The 20816-nt window shown below is 38.4% G+C and overlaps 2 protein-coding genes and 1 non-coding gene across 5 annotated transcripts in view; 1 reads left to right on the top strand and 2 right to left on the bottom strand.

Annotated features, from left to right (window-relative positions):
* The window catches only part of VAMP7 (vesicle associated membrane protein 7), a 1102798-nt gene that overhangs the window by 2690 nt on the left and 1079292 nt on the right, over positions 1-20816 (bottom strand). The gene's annotated exons all lie outside the window — the stretch shown is intronic.
* INTS6L (integrator complex subunit 6 like) overlaps positions 1-20816 on the top strand; it is a 76795-nt gene that overhangs the window by 18933 nt on the left and 37046 nt on the right. For all 3 annotated transcript variants that reach the window (XM_049766660.1, XM_049766659.1, XM_049766658.1), the window contains exons 3-8: positions 11134-11283; positions 11980-12069; positions 12294-12477; positions 12708-12838; positions 15003-15152; positions 18299-18451. In XM_049766660.1, coding sequence (XP_049622617.1) covers positions 11134-11283; positions 11980-12069; positions 12294-12477; positions 12708-12838; positions 15003-15152; positions 18299-18451 — 858 coding nt within the window. The remainder of the gene's footprint in view (positions 1-11133; positions 11284-11979; positions 12070-12293; positions 12478-12707; positions 12839-15002; positions 15153-18298; positions 18452-20816) is intronic.
* Positions 5618-5724, bottom strand: LOC126000257 (U6 spliceosomal RNA). Its single transcript, XR_007492612.1, has one exon. It is a non-coding gene; the product is annotated as a U6 spliceosomal RNA (small nuclear RNA).

Raw genomic sequence — 20816 nt, 5'->3', positions numbered from 1 at the left:
ATGATGCTGGTGGTCTCTGAGCACTACCGGTTGTGGCCAGCCCTGTGGCCTTTAAGAACAGAATTTTCACCCCTGTGCCTCTGGGCTAGACATCAGAGGGAAAGGTTTCAGGGCCCTGCACCAGCACTGTTTGGTGTGGCCTCTAGTATTTTCAGCAACAATACCAAAGGGAAGAGAGAAAATGAAAATAAAGCAATATATAGTAAATAATAAAGACCAATGCTATGCTTAGTATAAGCAATTTTCTGTCACTTAGGTAGTGGTAAATTCCACCTCTGATTATTGATAGTATCAATTGATCACCTTCATTTTACTTCTGAGAGACTTTAAATGACCCATGAAGACAATAAGCACTTAGTTTAGTGTCCTCCCATATTACTCCATGTTGTAAACCTCTGTTCTTTAGCTCTCTCAAGTTGAAAGCTTTGTAAGTGTTTGCTCTCCTTGAGGTCCATAGTCAATTTGACACCACATCCTATTCCACTAGTTGAAAATATTTCTCAGTGAACCCCTTTCTCTTCGTTCCCATCCTAAGTCAATCCCTGATTGCCTCAGGTTTGGAGTAGTTAGTGCTCTCTACAAGATTTCCAGCTTCTTTTTTGAACTACAACTATTCCTTCAGTCTTTCCTATATGTACCTGCCAGTCTCATTTTTCCTGAGACATTGCTTTGATCCTGTCCATCCCACCTCCATATCCTTAGATTCTGTAATGTTTATTGTCTGCCAGATCAATGCTGGGCTCTCCTACCTTGCTTTTGGTTGTAAATGTAGCTCAAACCCTTTACAGCACTAAAGTAAAAAACAGCATTCAGAGTTTGTCACTCCACCCTGTGATTTTATTGCCCAATTCATTGCAGGTCATTGTAATTGACAAGGAAAAATAAAACCCTAAAATGCCAAGGTTTCAAATGCAAAGAATATTCATAACATTCTTTCAATTCATATACTGAAGGAATTTTTAAAGAGCAATTGTCCTGAAAGATAGGCTAGCAAGAGCACTCACAACCAGGATGCATCAATTTAAATACTGATGAGTTATTATAGGGTGCTTGCTCAAGTGGAACCCCGATCTTATCACCACTTTACCAGGTCAAGTCATTCATTGCGTTCTCTTTAGTCAGATCTTAAACTACGTGGCTCATGAGAGTTTAATACTTGCTGTCGATGTAACTACTTATTTCTAATAGAAAAAGAAGATTGCTAAGTTAGGAAACTTCAGAAAAAAATTTGACTTATGACATTCACTTGTGGATGAAGGACACCCCACAATCTACAGGTTGCCCCAACTGGATGTATGACCCTCTCTTCCTCACCCATCATTCTAATTAGCTACTAACCCCTTCCGACTCCACCTCTAAAGTGCTTTTTTTTAATGGGATGGCACCTCTATCCCACCACTATTCTAACTCCGGCTTTCATCACTTGTCTCCTAAGCAAGCTATTGCAACACCCTCCAAACCAGTTTCCTTGCCTCAAGCATCAGCTGCCCTTCCAACCCACAATTTATTCTGCAACTCCCAGCAAACAATCTTGCTAAAATACGGATCTGATCATTCTATTCCCCTAATTAAAAACCTCAAGATATTCTCAGGGCCAACAGATAAAATCCAAAATACTCAACATGATATACAAAGCACTTTAAAATCCGAGCCCAATTTATCAGCCTGATGTGTGCTGTGTCCTCTAAATAATGATAATCAAATTACTTGCGGTTTCCTAAGAAGCCCAATCCTTTTGTGGATTCTCTTTTATTCCCCTGATCTGCTCTTTCCAGTTTTCACATCAATGTGGGGAATCCTATGATCTTCTCTGTATGCCCTTAGGTTTCCTCAAATACCCGATCTTCTGTTAGAAATCTTCCCTCAGTATCTGATCACTGTTTTTTCTGTATCCTTAGACACATTCCTTGGTCCTCTGTGACAGTAACTCCTCACAGACTTCTTACTTTATATCCCAAGCATGTACTATTCTACCCAGAACAGCATAGTTGTCCTAGGAAATTTGATTGAATAAATAAGGGAAATAATCTATGCTTTATCCCAAGTGTGTGCCTTTCTCTCTTTTCCAATGGAGGGTCCTTTTTAATTTGGAGGAGGGTGACGTGGGTATGTATTCAGTGTTTCTCATAGTGAATATCTTGCTTCCCCAGCTAGAGAGGGAGCAGGAAATATCATAGAAACCTCTGGTGCAATTAGGGGTACTTTTTTTTGTCTGTTTGCTTTCCAGGGAATACTAAGCTAACTTTTATTTTCTGAAAAATGGTGTGGTAGGTCCGGTGTGGTAGGTTTGGTAGTTTGGGAATTTCTGGCATAGAAAGCTATAATTTATGATGGACTGAATGCATTTTTTGTCCTTTACCATAGTGTGGAAATGATAATCATCAGTATATTCTTTGGATTTTCATCTTTTCCAATAAAAACCATAACAGTGCCATAGTTTCCTGTGAACAGCAGGAGCAAGCCACAGCACCCAATCAGCCATGCTGGAACCCAAACAACTGAAATTGTATGGACAGCAGATCCTTGAATAATCTAATTTACTTTTCACATGAGAGAGAAAAACAAATGTTGGTCAGCACTGAACAAAATAACTTACTCAGGGACCTGCTTTTGGTAAATAACATAACATAATATAATATATAATAATATAGAAATTATAAATACAGTATATATTATAAAATTATATAATAATAACAACATATTTTTGCTTCTAGTTATAGTTTCCAAGACTACATATCCATCACAGTAAATGAGGAGTTGCTATACTGTATTTCTAGTTTTTTTAATGTTGTATATTGCAATTTATGCTATCACCTGTACAGACCACCTGTGATATTCAACCGTTTATTGTTGTTGTTGGTTTTTTTTTGTTTTGTTTTTGTTTTTGGTTTTGGTTTTTGGGTCATACCCGGCGTTGCTCAGGGGTTACTCCTGGCTGTCTGCTCAGAAATAGCTCCTGGCAGGCACGGGGGACCATGTGGGACACTGGGATTCGAACCAACCACCTTTGGTCTTGGATCGGCTGCTTGCAAGGCAAACGCCGCTGTGCTATCTCCCCGGGCCCTCAACCGTTTATTGTAATATAGCTTTTTTTGGGATGAGTTTACCCAGTTGTACAGTGATCTTTGTATTCTGAGAATGTTGAAGGTGGGTTTTATATGTGTTAGCTTAGGTGTATTTAGCTAACAAGTAGGCATTTCTGTCAATGGATATATCAAGCTAATAAGTGTTAGCATTTAGCATAATACATTTTAACTTACCTTTTCAAAGTATGTTAAGTTCATGGGGTCTTAAATCCATTTTAAGTTGAGGTGCATATGTATTTAATAAGGACAATTTAAATCATAGTCCTTCATTTTAACTAAAGTTTAGCTTGTCTAGACATATATACAGTCTAGTCAAAGGAACACATAGAAAAATATGGACATCATTGCTTTTGGATAATCTGATCAATAGTCTATGTTGTATGAAGATTACTTTCCCCATACCAGGCATTGAACCCAGGACCTCAATATGCAAGCCACAGGCTCTATCTCTAGCCACATTCCTAATCCAGGGATTAGGTTTTTTTAACTAAGCACATCTTCAGTGTCACAGATCACAGACTCTTGGACATGGATGGACCTTAACCAGAACCATCTTGATCTTGTTTGGTTTTGCAAGTATGTACCATTCAATAGGAGAGGAGGTGCTGTTCACATAGTTAAAAATGTAAATGTTAGGGGGCCGGAGAGATAACATGGAGGTAAGGCGTTTGCCTTTCATGCAGAGGGACGGTGGTTTGAATCCCGGCATCCCATATGGTCCCTTGTGCCTGCCAGGGGCGATTCCTGAGCCTAGAGCCAGGAGTAACCCCTGAGCATTGCCAGTGTGACCCCCCAAAAAATGTGAATGTTAGAGGCCAGAGAAATAGCATGGAGGTATTTGCCTTTCATGCAGAAGGATGGTGGTTCAAATCCCGGCATCCCATATGGTCCCCCAAGCCTGCCAGGAGCAATTTCTGAGCATAGAGCCAGGAGTAACCCCTGACATTGCCAGGTGTGACCCAAAAACCAAAAAAAAAATGTGAATGTTATTTCCCCTCAGATTGTGCCACCTCAGCATTATACTGTGTTCCTACTTATCTATTCATCTTCTTTTTCAAATAAGGAAAACTAGGTCTTAAAAAGCCAATAGGTTTGCTTAGTGATGGGGAAAAGGCAATAGTCTGTCTTTTCTCTGCCTCTTAGCTATTTTACTGACCCAACAGTTCCAGAAGACTGTGTAACTAGAAAAAATAGGAACCAATACATTTGTGAGGTTAATGGAAATGTGCCTTAATCTAATTATAAAATTAAAATAGTTTCACTTATCTCTGTATTTTTTAATTTTTTTATTTAAACAAGTTTATTACATACATGATTGTGTTTGGGTTTCAGTCATGTAAAGAACACCACCCATCACCAATGTCCCAAATCTCCCTCCTCCCCACCCAAACCCCGCCTGTACTCTAGACAGGCTTTCTATTTCCCTCGTACATTCTCATTATTAGGATAGTTCAAAACGTAGTTATTTCTCTAACTAAACTCATCCCTGTTTGTGGTGAGCTTCCTGAGGTGAGCTGTAACTTCCAGCTCTTTTCTCTTTTGTGTCTGAAAATTATTATTGCAAGAATGTCTTTCATTTTTCTTAAAACCCATAGATGAGTGAGACCATTCTGCATCTTTCTCTCTCTCTGACTTATTTCACTCAGCCAATAGATTCCATGTACATCCATGTATAGGAAAATTTCATGACTTCATCTCTCCTGACAGCTGCATAATATTCCATTGTGTATATGTACCACAGTTTCTTTAGCCATTCGTCTGTTGAAGGGCATCTTGGTTGTTTCCAGAGTCTTGCTATGGTAAATAGTGCTGCAATGAATATAGGTGTAAGGAAGGGATTTTTGTATTGTATTTTTGTGTTCCTAGGGTACATTCCTAGGAGTGGTATAGCTGGGTCGTATGGGAGCTCGATTTTCAGTTTTTGGAGGAATCTCCATATTGCTTTCCATAAAGGTTGAACTAGACAGCATTCCCACCAGCAGTGGATAAGAGTTCCTTTCTCTCCACATCCCCACCAACACTGCTTGTTCTTCTCTGTATTTTTAATGTTTAAATCAATTTATTTATTTTTAATATCTTTATTTAAGCACCATGGTTACAAACATGTTTGTAGTTGGGTTTCAGTCATAAAAAGTACACCCTCCTTCATCAGTCCAACCTTCCCACTATCAATACCCCCCAACTCGTTCCTCCCCTACCCCCTGCCTGTCTTCAAGACAGGCATTCTATTTCTCTCATTCACTGCCTTTGACATGATAGCTGATAGTATAGTTATTTCTCTAACTGCACTCACCACTCTTTGTGGTAAACTTCATATCATAAACTGATCCTTCCAAACCTCATCTTTATTGTCTCGGTATTATTACCATGCTGTCTTTATTTTAATAATCTGTGTTTGATCTCCAGCACCACTCTGAGCACTCCCAAGAATGGTCCCTGAACAGAGCCAGGAGTATGCCTAATGAAGTGCCAAGTGTGACTCTCCTAAAAACCAAAAATAAATTTGCACTTGCTGTGCAGGTTCTATAATCAAAAATATGGAACTCTTCATGAATTTGCCTGTCATCCTTGCTCAGGGACCATGCTAATCTTATCTGTATCATTCCAATTTTAGTATATGTGCCGTAGAAGCGAGCACACCATATTGTCATTTATCACTTTATTGTATCCACTTTGTGTCCCTTTGTTTCACAATTACTTTTATTGTATCCACAATATCACTTTTACTGTAACCACAATTTGGTTACCAGACAGATCATAATATAGTTTTTATCACAGTTCCAAAGTTGTTCCTGATTGAATTTAAGTCTTACAGGCTCCAGCACCCTTCACCAGTGCACATTTCCTGCCATCAATGTCCTCAGTTTCCTTCTCACCTGGCCCCTTGTCCTCTCCCCTGCCTGCCTCTGTGGCAGATATTTTTCTCTCTCTTTCTTCGTTATGGACACTGAAGGGGTATCATGCATATCTCCTTATCTCCTTTCAGCACTCAGTTCTTGTACAGAATGATCATTTTCAACTACCATTGTCATAAAGGTCCATCCTCTGCCCTACCTGCACTTTCCTGCTATTTGTGGAAGTTTTCTACCATGGACTGGTCCTTCTGGATCTCGTCTTTATTATCTCTGGATATTATTACCACATTATCTTTTTTATATATCCCACAAATGAGTGTCATCATTCTATGTCTATCCCTATCCATCTGATTCATTTCAATCAGCACAATACTTTCCGTATCCATCCATATATAAGTAAATTTTATGACTTCATTGCAACACTATTCACAGTAGCCAGAATCTGGAAACAACCCAAGTGCCTGCGAGCAGATGAGTGCAAAAAAAATGTGGTACGAACATTTGGGGGTGAGGAATGTCAGGCTACATCATCCCTGTGCCCTGGTTTTGACCTGATCTTTTATCCCAGGCAAGACTTTTTCTTGTAGGTTTTTTTTTTACCAAGCAGAATCAAAACAGGTGAAGTTAAGGAAGAGAAGAAAAAATATACACACATACACACACACATAAAATAGAAGAAATTAGTACAAATGAATTTTAAAAAGTAATTAAGGAAAAAGTGGTAGGAGACTACCTTACATTTGGAGATAAACAGGTTAAAAGGTAGTATTATAGAGGTATTAAACATATAAAGGAAATATAGGCTTCCCCATTATCTTTTGAGATATTCTTGTGGGGGGTGGAGTCCAGGGCACATTTTCATCACACACCCTGGACTTGAGTTTGAGAAATGATTTGTGGCAGAAAGAGGTAGGGTAGAGTTCTTGAACTGGGGGTCCTTCTGGAGCTGAATCTGGTATCAAGCAACAGTCCACATTTACGGTGGATGAGAAGGAGGGCCACAGAGCATAAGTCAGCAGGAATGTTGGTTGTAGTTTCTTGCCAGGGGACGAGATGTGGGGCTGAGAGGGTGTCCTTTCACTTGGGAGCTGGGTGATGGCTTATTGGGGCATGAGGTCAGTCCCAATACTTAGTGAGTTAAGAACTGAGGGTAAAGAGTGTTAAATAAGGAGGGATATCAGATCGGGATTGGGGGGGGTGATGGATATTAGGATTTCTGAAGGGGGTAGGAGGGATAGTATATAGGAAGGACTATATACACTTTAGTCAAGGATTGTTTACAATTTAGTTTTGGCACTCAGAGAGGAGTCCTCTGTCTATGGACTCATGTCCACATAAAGACTTACATTAGTGATCTATTCTTAAATTATTGTTAGAGGTCTGATGACCCTAATAGTATGGGTCTGAGCTCTTAAAGAATGGTTGAATTAAGATAAATAATTAGCTTAGGTATAGCTTAGGAAAGAGAAAGGGAAAACAAAAAAATAAGAAGGAGAGGAGAAAAGAAAAATAAGTAAATATAGTAAAATTAAATTTAAAAAATTAAGTAAAATAAAGATTGCATCAGAGTTGGGAGGTTTCCCCAATTTTTAGGCACCTCATCTGTGTGGTGTGGGCCTTGCTAAATGAGGGTGTCAGCATTAGATAATGGCTGGAGCATTTTAGGATACATATAGTTTTCGCATCTCCAGTACTAAACAACATGGTAGTGAGGCCTACCTATGTAGGTGGTTACCCTATGTAGTATTTGTCCTCTGCATCTTATGTATTTAAGTTCCTTTCCTAAAGAGAAACTAACAGTGTGGGTTTTATTTGACATAGATTGAATTGATGATGATGAAGAGGAAGAAGAAAAAAGGGTAGAAGGAAAGTAGGGAGAAGAGAAAGAGAGAGAAAGGAAATGTTAATTTGCCAAAACATGCTCTTTGAGTAGGTCCTGTAACATAAGTCTGTGGTTCGCAGTTGACTGTTTCAGTGGTATGAATGATCATATGCTTCAGGTCCTAATAAAGGACATAACTAAAGAAAAAGGGTATATTGAAGTGTTTTATCATATAGCACCATTTCTTTTTGCAAAGGCATACTAAAAAAGGGGAAATTTTTATGTATAGAAACAAGCTCTTATGTACTAGGGATAAAAACTTATACATTTTACAATACACCTCCCAGCCTGAACATATGTCATGAGGACCCAACTTAGACTCCATGTGATTAGACAGCAATCATCCAATCCCAATCCCTAGATCTCAGACATAGAACCAACACAGTTCTCCAAAACAGCTCTAGAACCGAATTCCCTCTGGGACATTCTTAATACTGCTCTGACACCAACATGTGCCAGCTTTGATATGACATCTTGACAATGAGGAAATGGCAACAACTTGATCTAAGAGCTGGTTGTCTTATCACCTAATGATAAGATGAAATCAGAAGACACATCATCCTTTGATCTGAGCAAAAACCAAGATCACTAACTACAGAAGACTGACTGTGACAACCATGACTGGGCAGAACTTATCCTTGGATCTGTACAACGACAACCAAAATAGCTAATTCCAGAACTTCTGGAAACATGATGAAAGACTATCCCAAGTTTCGTCCTAGGATCGGTACAAAAACCAAGACCACCAATTACTGAAGACTGATTAAAACAATAGTGATGGAACAGAACTTCTAGAACCATAAAGACTCTATCATAGGCTCCATCCTGTGCGAATACCAAGATCTCTAATTACAGAGACCTGATTTTATCATCCAGGACTGAGTGGAAAGTTTCCTGGAACCATAAAAAGACCGAGGGGAGCGAAAAAGAACATGCACGGAACCTATAGTTATTCCCATGATAGTTTGGTTTAAGGGAGGAGAAACCCTGTATCTCTTAAGGCCAAGGGAATTCCCTTTCTTTCTTTTTTTTTTTTTTTTTGGTTTTTGGGCCACACCCGGTAACGCTCAGGGGTTACTCCTGGCTATGTGCTCAGAAGTTGCTCCTGGCTTGGGGGACCATATGGGACACCGGGGGATCGAACCGCGGTCCGTCCAAGGTTAGCACAGGCAAGGCAGGCACCTTACCTTTAGTGCCACCGCCCGGCCCCTGGGAATTCCCTTTCTAATCTCAATATTTACTTTGCCTATGCAAGAAAAAGAAGCGCAATTTTTTTGTTTTGTTTTATTTCAGGATAGTGGTTATTGTTTGGTTATTATCTTTATTGCTGCAGTGCTTTTCAGTTTTTTTGTTTGATTTTTTTGACATTGTAGTTTTGTGGGGTTTTTGTTTGTTTTCTTTTTTCTGTTTTTTTTTTTGTCTTTTTGGTATGTTTTTCTTCCTTTTTCCCTTTCTTCTCTTAAATTGATATTTATAACCTCTAGATGGACTCCTCCTGGTATTTTGTTTCCTTTTTGCCTTTTTCTCTAAACAGAACCACATAACTTGAATCATCTTGTTATGCCTCATAAATTGAGGGGGGAAGTGGATGGTACCAAGACCAAACAATTGTATGAATATTGAGTAGAAATAAAAAAATGAACAGACAACCATCAAATAAAAAAACAATGACAACATAATCAATACCCAATCTACAACAAACTAGACACAGAGGGGACCGCTTATACTAGTAGCCCGGGGGCAAAGGAGGGGGATATGGGATGCATGCTGGGAATAGAGGTGGAGGGAGGACAACACTGGTGGTGAGAATGCCCCTGATTCAATGTCACTACATACCTAAAATATTACTGTAAAAGATTTGTAATTCACTTCGGTCACGATAAAAATTATTAAAAAAAAAAGAAACTGTGGTACATTTATACAATAGAATACTATGGAGCTGTTAGGAAAAATGAATTTATCTCTGAACTTTTTGTTCCTGCTTTCCAACCTCAAATTATACTGGTTAGGTTGATATAATTCTGCGTTCAATTTCACATTGCTTCTTTCCGTTTACCAAGATTCAGGTACATTCTCATCCAACCAAATTGCAAAGCCAGGTTTTCTGCTAGTCTCTTGCTAGTACTCTGTGACATACAGGTAGCCTCCATGTTCTTCAGCCTCTCTTATTGGCATTTTTGTGCTACCATCGTTTTTACAACTATCATTGACCAATCAATATCATTCCTCCTTTTGTTCTACAAACTAGTAAATCACAGTGTGTTGACTGTTGACCTCAGGTCTTTGGTTCTTTACTACTGTTTATAACTACTGAGGGTACCTAGAGGATGTGACTTCTTTTTATAACTATTTTATTTCTTCTCCCTCTGGATTTAGAGCATTCTGAATGCTTGAATATGTCAGTACATCATCCCCAAATAACTCTGGCTCTATTACTATAATTCTTCTTTTACGCTCATTTAAAGTGAAAAATACTATTTGGAAGACTACACTTGAAAAAAATTACAGTGCAGACCAATCAATAGCTACTTGAATCTGTCAGTAACAATGTATTGAAAATATAATAATTCCTGGGCCAGAGAGATAGTACAATGTGTAGAGCGCTTGCCTTGCATGGAGCTGACCTGGATATAGTCCCCACCACCCCAGATGGTCCCCCAAGTCCCACTAGAAGTGATCTTTGTGTACAGATCCAGGAGTAAGCCCTGAGCATCATCAGGTGTGATCACAAAATCAAAATAATAATGATACTAACTCCTTTTCTCCCTGTTAATCTACATTCAGAATCAGTGACAAGCTAAGATAAATGACTGATGACTGAAGTGTTCTGTTAGGGTTGGTTAAATCTGAGTACAAAGCTAGACCTCTTTAGCCAAATCCGTTCAACCCTAATGAACACACTCATTCTTTATTTACTCTTAATCATTAACACTGGCAAATCTTTCTGAAACTGATTGCTTAAGTTCCACTTGATCAGTCAAAATATAAAATAGAATTATACTAAACTATGGGTTTGTTAGTGGTTTGATTTTTGCTATTTTTTTTTGTTTTTGGGCCACACCCGGCGGTGCTCAGGGATTACTTCTGGCTGTCTGCTCAGAAATAGCGCCTAGCAGGCACGGGGAACCATATGGGACACCAGGATTCGAACCAATCACCTTTGGTCCTGGATCGGCTGCTTGCAAGGCAAACGCCGCTGTACTATCTCTCCGGGCCCTGATATTTGCTATTTAGTGGTTGTTTGTACTTTATATATTGTTCATTGATTGTGTAACCAGGTATTTCTCTGTAAATGTTTGTTTTTTTTCAGGCTGGTTGGAAGGAAAACCATGCAACATTCATGAGTGAACTCAAAAATCTTCAGGCTTCTGGACTGACTACTCTTGGTCAGGCTCTAAGATCCTCATTTGATTTGTTAAATATCAATAGATTAATATCTGGAATAGACAATTATGGACAGGTAAAAACATTTTTGAGTGAGTATAGCCAATTTATTTTGGTGACTTGGGGTAAGAATATACAATTGGACATCAAGTTTTCTTCTACTTTTCAGAACCTGTATTTTAAAATACAGATATTATTCCTCATTTAGTCTTATTTGTGACTTGATCACAACCTGTTTTAAAGTACTTTACATAGAATGTTAAGACATTTGGAATAGGACAAATAAGTTTCTGAGGAATAGTGATACTTTCATTAATTACCTTGCCTTAATTACCTTGTCCTTAATTACCTTGCCCCTCCTAATTTACTGGAAAATTCTAGAATAGAATTTCTCTAGAATATGGGAAGCAGAATAGTTTTTGCTGCAGTCTCACTTCAGGTTGCAGAGTCTAAGTTACTAGTGTCTTTCTATTCGTGTCAGGAGAATGAATTCATGGCAGTGGGTGATGCTGCAATTATACGCCCTTTAAAACCTTTCTTTGATGATATTTGGGAAGTTCCTGAAATAAGAGAATTTCTCAATTTATCCTGACTGTTCCCTCTTTAGGAATCTTTAGTTTGTTTCCTACCTCCTTCAGTCCTTAATATTCTCTTTATTTATCCAGGGCAAACTTTCTCATACACTTAAAAGGTCACTGGCAAGGCAAATGTAAACATTTAGATATGATTGTATTACTTTGTGTGTTTCTAATGCTTTTTAAATGTATTTTAGGGGAGAAATCCATTTTTTTTAGAACCATCTATTTTAATTACCATCACAGATGGGAATAAGTTAACAAGTACTTCTGGTGTTCAAGAAGAGGTGAGATTTCATTTTTTTTTTCAATTTCATTAAAATGGCAGAGAACGTGTTGCTATTTCTGTGGGAGGCATACATTTCCAGTTCAGAACATTTGATCAAATCTTCCATCCTGGTAATCCCTGAAAGATAGTTTCATTTTATTGAATACCTGAAAGAAAAGTGAACTGTGTATTCAATTCTACGTGAGTTATTATGATGAACCATTTCAAATTTTGCCTTATCAGCTTCATCTTCCTTTGAATTCTCCTCTACCTGGGAGTGAACTAACCAAAGAACCTTTTCGTTGGGATCAAAGGTTATTTGCCCTGGTGTTGCGTCTGCCTGGATTGGCTTCTACTGAACCAGAGCATTTGGGGAGTGTCCCAGCTGATGAATCTGCCATCACACAGATGTGTGAAGTTACAGGAGGTATTGGCAATATTTCATAAAATAATAATTCAGAGCTCCAGAATACAGATTTTATAAATAGTTTTTCACATCCAGCCCTACTTTTCCTTCAGAAACTTAACTTTGCTACTTAGGCTTCTAGTGTGATATTTGTTGATGGTTTAATTAGGACTTTCAAGTTTCCAATGCTTGTATTATTTGATAGCATTTTATGTGATCCAATTTGATCTATTTTCTTTCTTCTGCTATAGGTCGCTCCTACTGTGTTAGAACACAAAGAATGTTGAATCAATGTTTAGAATCTCTAGTCCAAAAAGTTCAGAGTGGTGTAGTTATTAACTTTGAAAAAACAGGACCAGATCCACTTTCTACTGGAGAAGGTATGGCTTATAACTTATTTTCTAACCATAATGTGGTTTATGAGATAATGATCCCATACTGGGAAGACCTTAAACTAATGGTAATAGTTTCAACTTGTCACTTATTCAAGTGGTCACAAACATCCACCTACAAGCTATTTGTCACATATTACTTAAGTATATGTGTTAGGAGGATACTTCTAACAGTTTCAATTTCAAATACTTCTGAGAAAAAATTTCCTGCACACTTCATCTTCCCAGTCTCAGGATGCTACTGGAATCATTTTCCTTTCTGTTTATGAAATATCTGGGATTCACAATAGAGTGCACAACTAGAAATCTGGCTCTCTTTTATCAGTACCAGATGTGTCAAGCTATTTGTATAAAATATGCATTTGTTACCCCCTTTCAAAAAGGTATTCTTGGTGTTTATTTCAGAAGCACCAATATTCTTTAAGATTCTACTCTGGTCTTTTCCAGTCCATTTAGTTGCAGTCCTTTTCCCTTCAAAGGAAATTTTACAGAAAGTTCAACATCTGAAAATATATTCAGTCAGTCCTGCTTTTGTATCTGTAAGACAAGAGATGCTCAAACGATATGTGCATTGCAAGACTACCTAATACCACTGTTCTAGACTATTGCTTCTCCCATTCCTATCAGTACATATACCCTTATAAATATGTGCATACTTAGACACCATCATTACCACAAGCTTGTCTGATCTGATACGTACATTGTATTTGCTTTGGTTACAATTACTGGCAGTTGCCTAGAGAAGCAAAGGGAAGAAATGCACAGGACACATGTTTCTGGCTGAAGGCATGAGATCCTATAGTCCATCCTACACCATATGAAGCAAACAAAAATTTCTATCTGAGGCATTGGATCCTGTGTTTTTCTCTATTATATCCTAGGTCTTTCCCCTCAGAAAATGGGCATAACTTACACATGATATTGTTTTAAATTTCAGGGCTTTTTTGGTCTCCAATTTAAGAATGCCTACCATAGGTGAGAGACAGCCCTTGGTATTTTAAATCAAAATAATTGCAAGGAACAAAATGTTATGCTGCTAACAATTATCTGCTCCATCCATAATTTTTTGTTCATTACCTTAACATAAACTGTGAGCTCTCAGATGGAAATCTTTTGGATTTGGTCTCATGCAAATCATTTCAATAGTCTTTCTAGCCTTACTTGCTTTTGGACCAGAGTTCTTAAGTTCTGAGTTTTTTATCGAAGTTAAAAAAACAGCTCCAGAAAATGCGCGTTCTCACAGTTGTATATGGGCACAACTCTAGGAAGGGTTTCTTTCTTGCCCCCCCAAAGCCACTCCTATATAAAATTCTTAACATCCCATGTATAACAGTAATCTCCTGGTGTAATTTGTCTTAATTCTTATAATCAAAGAACCTGCCACTTATGGAAAATATGACCCAGATCATTAAAAATTACTACTACACTAATTCAGACTGATTAGTCCTTTCATTAAAGGTTTTGTAACTGTCTTGCCATGCTTAGGGTAGTAAATGAAATAAATTGGTTCAAATCATTCAAATGCATTTAGAATACATTGTTCAGCATTGTGCAATGCCCAGTTTCCATGGAACTTTAATAGTGGATAGGGAAATTGTAACAAATTAGATCACAACATAACTTGCTTTGTGTTTCTCTCCCAGAACTTCACATATAGATCATTTGTCAACATTTCTCTATTTTTAAGTGAATTAGGATTATTTTTATTTTGTTTTTGTAATCGTTATGCCTAACTGTTCAATAAAGAATGCTTCTATTTATCTAATTGGGAATAAAAAAGCTATCTAAATGGGGTCTATGTCATATTACAAGAATGTAAAACTGCACAGAGAATAAATAATTTCACTTTTCTTATTTGGAAAATTAATTGTAGCGGTTTGATGTGTTTGTATATAAAGCTCTCAGAAATTTAAAATTAATTTAATAATAATTTTCTGCCTAACTGCACATTTTTGTAGTAGATTAAGAAAAAAGATAAGAAAATGATGGACTGGGCAGACTAGGTTACATGAAAGCATGTTGCTAGAGAGAACATTTAGAAATCTTATTAGGGTTGTTATTTTTCATTTTTCATGAATCAAATTTTCATACTTTGTTTTTATCAGAAATTTCTATATAAAAGCAGCAGCTGTTAAAAAATTTTTATGCTTTAACCTTACAGATTCATCTAGACCATTTGCTGTTCAACCATGGCATAGCTGTCACAAGCTCATTTATGTACGACCGAACTCTAAAACTGGCGTTCCTGTTGGACATTGGCCAATTCCAGAATCTTTCTGGCCTGATCAGAATTTACCTTCACTAGTAAGTGTCATAAAACCAAAAGGTAGTAGTGCAACGGTAGGTAGGGCGTTTGTCTTGCATGTGGCTGATGCAGGACAGACCTCCGTTCCATCCCAGGCATCCCATATGGTTCCCCCAAGCCAGGGACGTTTCTGAGTGCATAGCCAGGAGTAACTCCTGAATGTCACCGGGTGTGGCCCCAAAACAAAAACAAAACAAAACAAAAAGGTAAACCTAATATTGGATTTTGTTTTCTGATTACAGAGAACATTTTAAAGTTACTATAGGCTTTAGGGTATGTCTCTCTTGCTGGAAGTCTACCTTATATCAAAAATCAAGGTTGGGCTTCCTTTCTGGGTTTTGGCAGAGTTTTTATTCTTTTTTTTTGTTTTTGCGTGAATGTTGTTTTCTTTGTATGTTAAAATATCATTTTTTATGAATTACAATCTGTGATTATTTTAAATTTCAGAGTAGCTGACTTTATTTACATGATAAACACAAAGTCTGACAAGTGTTTGGCATGAATTTTCATGTACATGCTCAGGAAATTTGAACATAATTTTGTACCTTGTACAGGTCCTAGAAACATTAAAAATGGAAATGATTCTACTTCTTAGGGAGTTGTTAGATATAAATGGAACTTTGGGGATCCACTTTTCATCTTTTTATAATCTTTTTATGATCTTGGCAATGTACCATTCAATGATGGGTAATTAATTAGATAATGTATTAGAAAAATATTTTCTCTCTAAACAAAGACTTGTATTTTGTTCACTGCCTTTGGTCAAGTGGGTTTGATATTGAAGCCTTTCCTTATACATGTAAGTTGGCTTTAGGGGAAGGAAGGATTGTCATCATCATCTTCCTCTTCTCTTATGATCTTCCTCCTGCCCCTTCTCCAAACTATACAAAAAAGCCAAAGCAATGCGTCTCTTATGGAAGGAGTGGGTAGCAAAGAGATCACTGTTCCTCCATATTAACACCTTCTGGGCTTCTAAAAATTTCTAACATGGACTGTATTTTCTCCTAGACTTTTAGGCTCCTGCAATTTTTCAGGAGTAGTTATAAGAGAATTGAATATAAGGGCCCGGAGAGATAGCACAGTGGCATTTGCCTTGCAAGCAGCCGATCCAGGACCTAACTAAGGTGGTTGGTTCGAATCCCGGTGTCCCATATGGTCCCCCGTGCCTGCCAGGAGCTATTTCTGAGCAGACAGCCAGGAGTAACCCCTGAGCACCGCCGGGTGTGGCCCAAAAACCAAAAAAAAAAAAAAAGAAAAAAAGAATTGAATATAAGACTGAATAATTATTTTATCCCCTGATCTGGGTGAGAGTGAATTTCCTCCTTTTTCTTATGGGTCTGCAGAAATTATTTCCTCAGAGTTTACTTCACTGTTGCTAGTGGTGGGTCTTTACATGTCTTTGTTGCACATATATATGTATATATACATATATGTTTAAACCTAATTAGCCAGAAGTATTTCTCAAGTTTAATTCAAATTAATAATAGCTGAAAGTAGAATAATATAAATCCCAAGTAATTTATACATACCTCTTCTTACTGTTCCTCCAGTTTTAAAAGCATAATTAAGGGACCAAAGAGATAGTTACTTTGGTACAGAGCCAGGAATAACCCCTGAAACTTTTGGGTGTAGCCTCAATTCCTGACCCAAAATTTTAAAAAGCACATTTAAGAACCGCTTTTCTCAACCCCAAAACATTCTACAGGTTTATACATGAAGATAAATGAGTATGTGTTTTCCTTTTAAAATAGACAGAAATTATTGTCAAATTCATGTGAGCCTTACAGACTTATTAGTAAGAACAGGCAGAAAAGGGCTGAGAGCATGCTTTAGATACCAAGCCCTGAGTTCGAGCCACAGCACCACATGGTCCCCCAAGCACTGCTTGGAGCATTGCCAAGCACGTAGCTGGAAGGAGCCCTGAGCATTGATAAATGTATCCCTCTCTCCCAGAAAAACAAGCACTTGTCGAATTAATTCTCTCCCATTTCCTGGAGGCTTATCTTATCTCCTGTCTCCTTAGTGCCTTGTTGTCACCATTTTTTTTCTTGCAGTGTTCTCCATTCCCTTAAGCTAAAACCACACACACAGGTGTTTCCAACCCAGCCAAAAAAATATCCCCAGAACCACTGATTCAAGTCAAGTACAAGTGATAAAAGCAGAGGTATACAGATACATAATATTTCTCTTTTGTTTCTGTTTCTTCTGCCTGTCTTTCCCCCTGCCCCCCTTTAGGGGGAGGGGCGCTGTTTGGATCTGAATAAATACTAGCAGAGGCTGGGAGGAGAGCCTTTTGCAGAAGGCTGGCTAGCTCCTGAGTTGGAGCTGCTGGCTAGTTGGTAAATGACTTTTTGTCCTTCTTTCCTCTTTTTACCTTCTTGTCTGTGTGTATTATTTACTGTGGATTGATTCTATTGGAACTATCTCCCCTGTCCCTGCTGGATAGGGAGATTGGGAATTCCTTTTTTCTTCTGGGAACTGTGGGATAACCAAATCTCAACCCAACTCCCAGCGAATGTCTCATTCTGTACCAAAGTCAGCTGGTAACAAAAGTAAAAAGAAATATCAATTCACCTGTCCCCAGCCGTTGTGACTCACTCATATTTCTCTCTCTCTCTCTCTCTCTCTCTCTCTCTCTCTCTCTCTCTCTTTCTCTCTCTCTCTCTCGTCCTTTCCATGTTATTTTACACATTTCATCTTATTAGTGGTTCCAGCTTGGTCATTACGTTATTGGAAAAGTTTATAGACCTTTTACCCCAAACAGTGGCTGTACTAACTCTAACCCCATGTTTCATAAGCATAAAGGGCAGGAAGTAATTGGTGGTCACAACAGAGTTCATCCTATAGATCATAATAAATTCTTACTCATATTTATTGCATTTTCATTTCATCACAGAATCTGTAGTTGTGAGTGTGAGAATGTACCCTTCCTCTTCCCAATGTGAAAGTAGAGGGTGCAGGTAAAGAAATAATCTGACTTCCTTCCTCCAAGAAAGCCATGTGGTGATCAAGAGATCGGGGACCTTCCTTCTGGAAAATACTAATCTGTATCTCAGTGGTGGTTTAACAAAACCCAAAGCAAGTTGCAGACTTGTTAGAATTGTATGCTTGTCTGATAACAAACCTTATTTTCCCCTTTTTTTAGCCTCCACGAACATCTCATCCTATTGTGAGGTTCTCCTGTATAGACTGTGAGCCAATGGTAATTGACAAACTTCCATTTGATAAATATGAACTTGAACCTTCACCCTTAACTCAGTACATCTTGGAAAGAAAGTCTCCCCAGACCTGCTGGCAGGTACGTATTCTTATTAACCATCTGTTTCTGTAACTACTCAGGGGTCTTTAAAATATTTTTGTGGAAGATGTCAGGAATCAAACCCAAGGACACAAACTTCGTAGGCTCTATTACTGAATTAAGTGCCCCTTCAGTCCTCTGGAGATATTTAAATTAATCTAAAGGAGTATTGTATGAAAAATTAGATTGTGTGTGCTAATATTATTTCTAATAAAAATTATTGAAATGAGATGGAAAGAGTGCAAGGGAAGCACTAGACCTTGAAGTAAGGCATGTGATTTGCATGTGACTCCAAAGGCCTCAATCTCCAGCACCACATGTGGTGCCCTGGGTACCTCCAGGGGTCAGTCCTGAACCCAGAGCCCTTTGATCTACGTAGATATGGCCCAAACCAGTCATCCTGTCCAAAAGAAAAAAAAATCTATCAAGTAAACAAAGAGTACCAAGCAGATCATCTTAGATTCATGTGAATGATTGAGTAGAATCTTGAGGATATTTTTATTTAAGAATGGAATATTTGTGCATTTGGAGCACACCTGAAGTCTTAACAAGGAACATGAAGTTTAGAATCTCTAAAGTATTTGACTCTCTTTCGCTCTGGCTTTTGAAGCTAAAGCAAGATTTTCAGTACTCAATTTGAATTTTATAGAAGTGTGAATATGGGCCCAGAGAGATAGCACAGTGGTGTTTGCCTTGCAAGCAGCCGATCCAGGACTAAAGGTGGTTGGTTCGAATCCCGGTGTCCCATATGGTCCCCTGTGCCCGCCAGGAGCTGTTTCTGAGCAGACAGCCAGGAGTAACTCCTGAGCACTGCCGGGTGTGGCCCAAAAACCAAAAAAAAAAAAAAAAAGTGTGAATATATTTTTACAAAAAGCTTAAGCCCTGAAACTACTTTCTGTATTAGTGTAATGTAATCAAATCCTTCCAGTAGTACAAACCACATAGGTTTGTGTAGGGTGGATTTTACTTAGATAAGGCAAATGCATAGGCAAACGTGCATACTCTGGCTTTTCCAAATGTTAGGCTGCAGCCAATAGGATATGCGGATTGGTTAACAGATTACCCTTTGACCTTGAGTTTGTAAAAAAAAAATCCAGACATGGTAGCCACAGCCTTTTTATTTGGATACAAGGAAGTTCAATGCTGTAAGGATGTTTATTCCATTTCAGAACCACAGCACACTATGACAATCTGTAATTGTCAGGTTCTATTTAGCAAGGGACACTCTTAAGCTGCCATCCTAAAACATGAGATTATTGCTACTAGTTGTTCTTAAGCCACTTGAGTTTTTCAAATATGCTAAGACCAGGTATGAAAAAAGAAACAAACTTAAAGCAAGAAAGGTAAATGTCAAAAAGAACAACAGAGCAAATACCAAAATATTGTATCATCCTATTTCATGTTCAAAATGAGATAAAACTGATTCACTCTAGTGTAAGTCAGGACAGTTGAGGGGGAGACAGAGATAGTACAGTTGTTATAATGTATGGTTAGACTCAGGTTTGATTTTGGCACCACATAGTTTTGGCATTATTGGGTGCAGCTCTGGTGCCATAGAGGTGACTCAGATAATCATTCAGTACAGAAGGGCCCAAGCAGCATTGCAACCCCTTGATCTTTCATTGAGCTACTGGTCTAGTTGTCTAAACTGCAGGTGGGCCCCCTTGGGCCTGATAAGCACTATTTGGGAGATCTTCTATAAATTCAGAGGATGGGCAGAGCGATAGCATAGCAGTAGGGCATTTGCCTTACATGCAACCGACCCAGGACACAGCAGGGTTGGATTTCTGGTGTTCCATATGGTTCGCTGAGCCTGCCAGGAAAAATTTCTGAGCGCAGAGTCAGGAATAAACCCTGAGCACTGCTGGGTGTGCCCCCCCCCCCAAAAAAAAAGAAAGACCAGAAATAAGTCAGGGTAGTAGTGAATTCTAGGGTGTTTTTTCTTGGCCATGATTGACAAGAAAATGACATGAAGTTTCTGCTATGTGCTATATTTGTGGGAGGGCTCACCTGGAAGTTCTCAGGGTTGGCTTCTGGCTCTGTAATCAAGGACCACGTCTCATGGGGTATAGGGAACCACATGAGGTGTTGAGGATCGATCCCTGGGTCTGCTGCAAGGCAAGCTCCATGCCTGCAGTAGTGTCTCTCTAATCCTCTTGTGCCACTTCTTGATCTGGGTTTTTATGCCAAATGTGCACTCTCTTTGTGAGCATTCAGTGAAGTCAATACTTAGAGTCCATTTTTTACTGTATTTTATAAGCATTATAACTCAGCAGAAAATGCTAGAGATGTAGAGATAGAGATTATAGAGTACTTTTAATCAAGATAAGAAGGGCCCAGGAGATGGTGTAGGGTTTAGTATGAA

Source organism: Suncus etruscus, chromosome X, assembly GCF_024139225.1.
Source record: "Suncus etruscus isolate mSunEtr1 chromosome X, mSunEtr1.pri.cur, whole genome shotgun sequence".
NCBI classification, from domain to species: Eukaryota; Metazoa; Chordata; class Mammalia; order Eulipotyphla; family Soricidae; genus Suncus; species Suncus etruscus.
The sequence above is the reverse complement of the archived record's forward strand: the minus strand, read 5'-3'. Positions and strand labels throughout refer to the sequence as shown.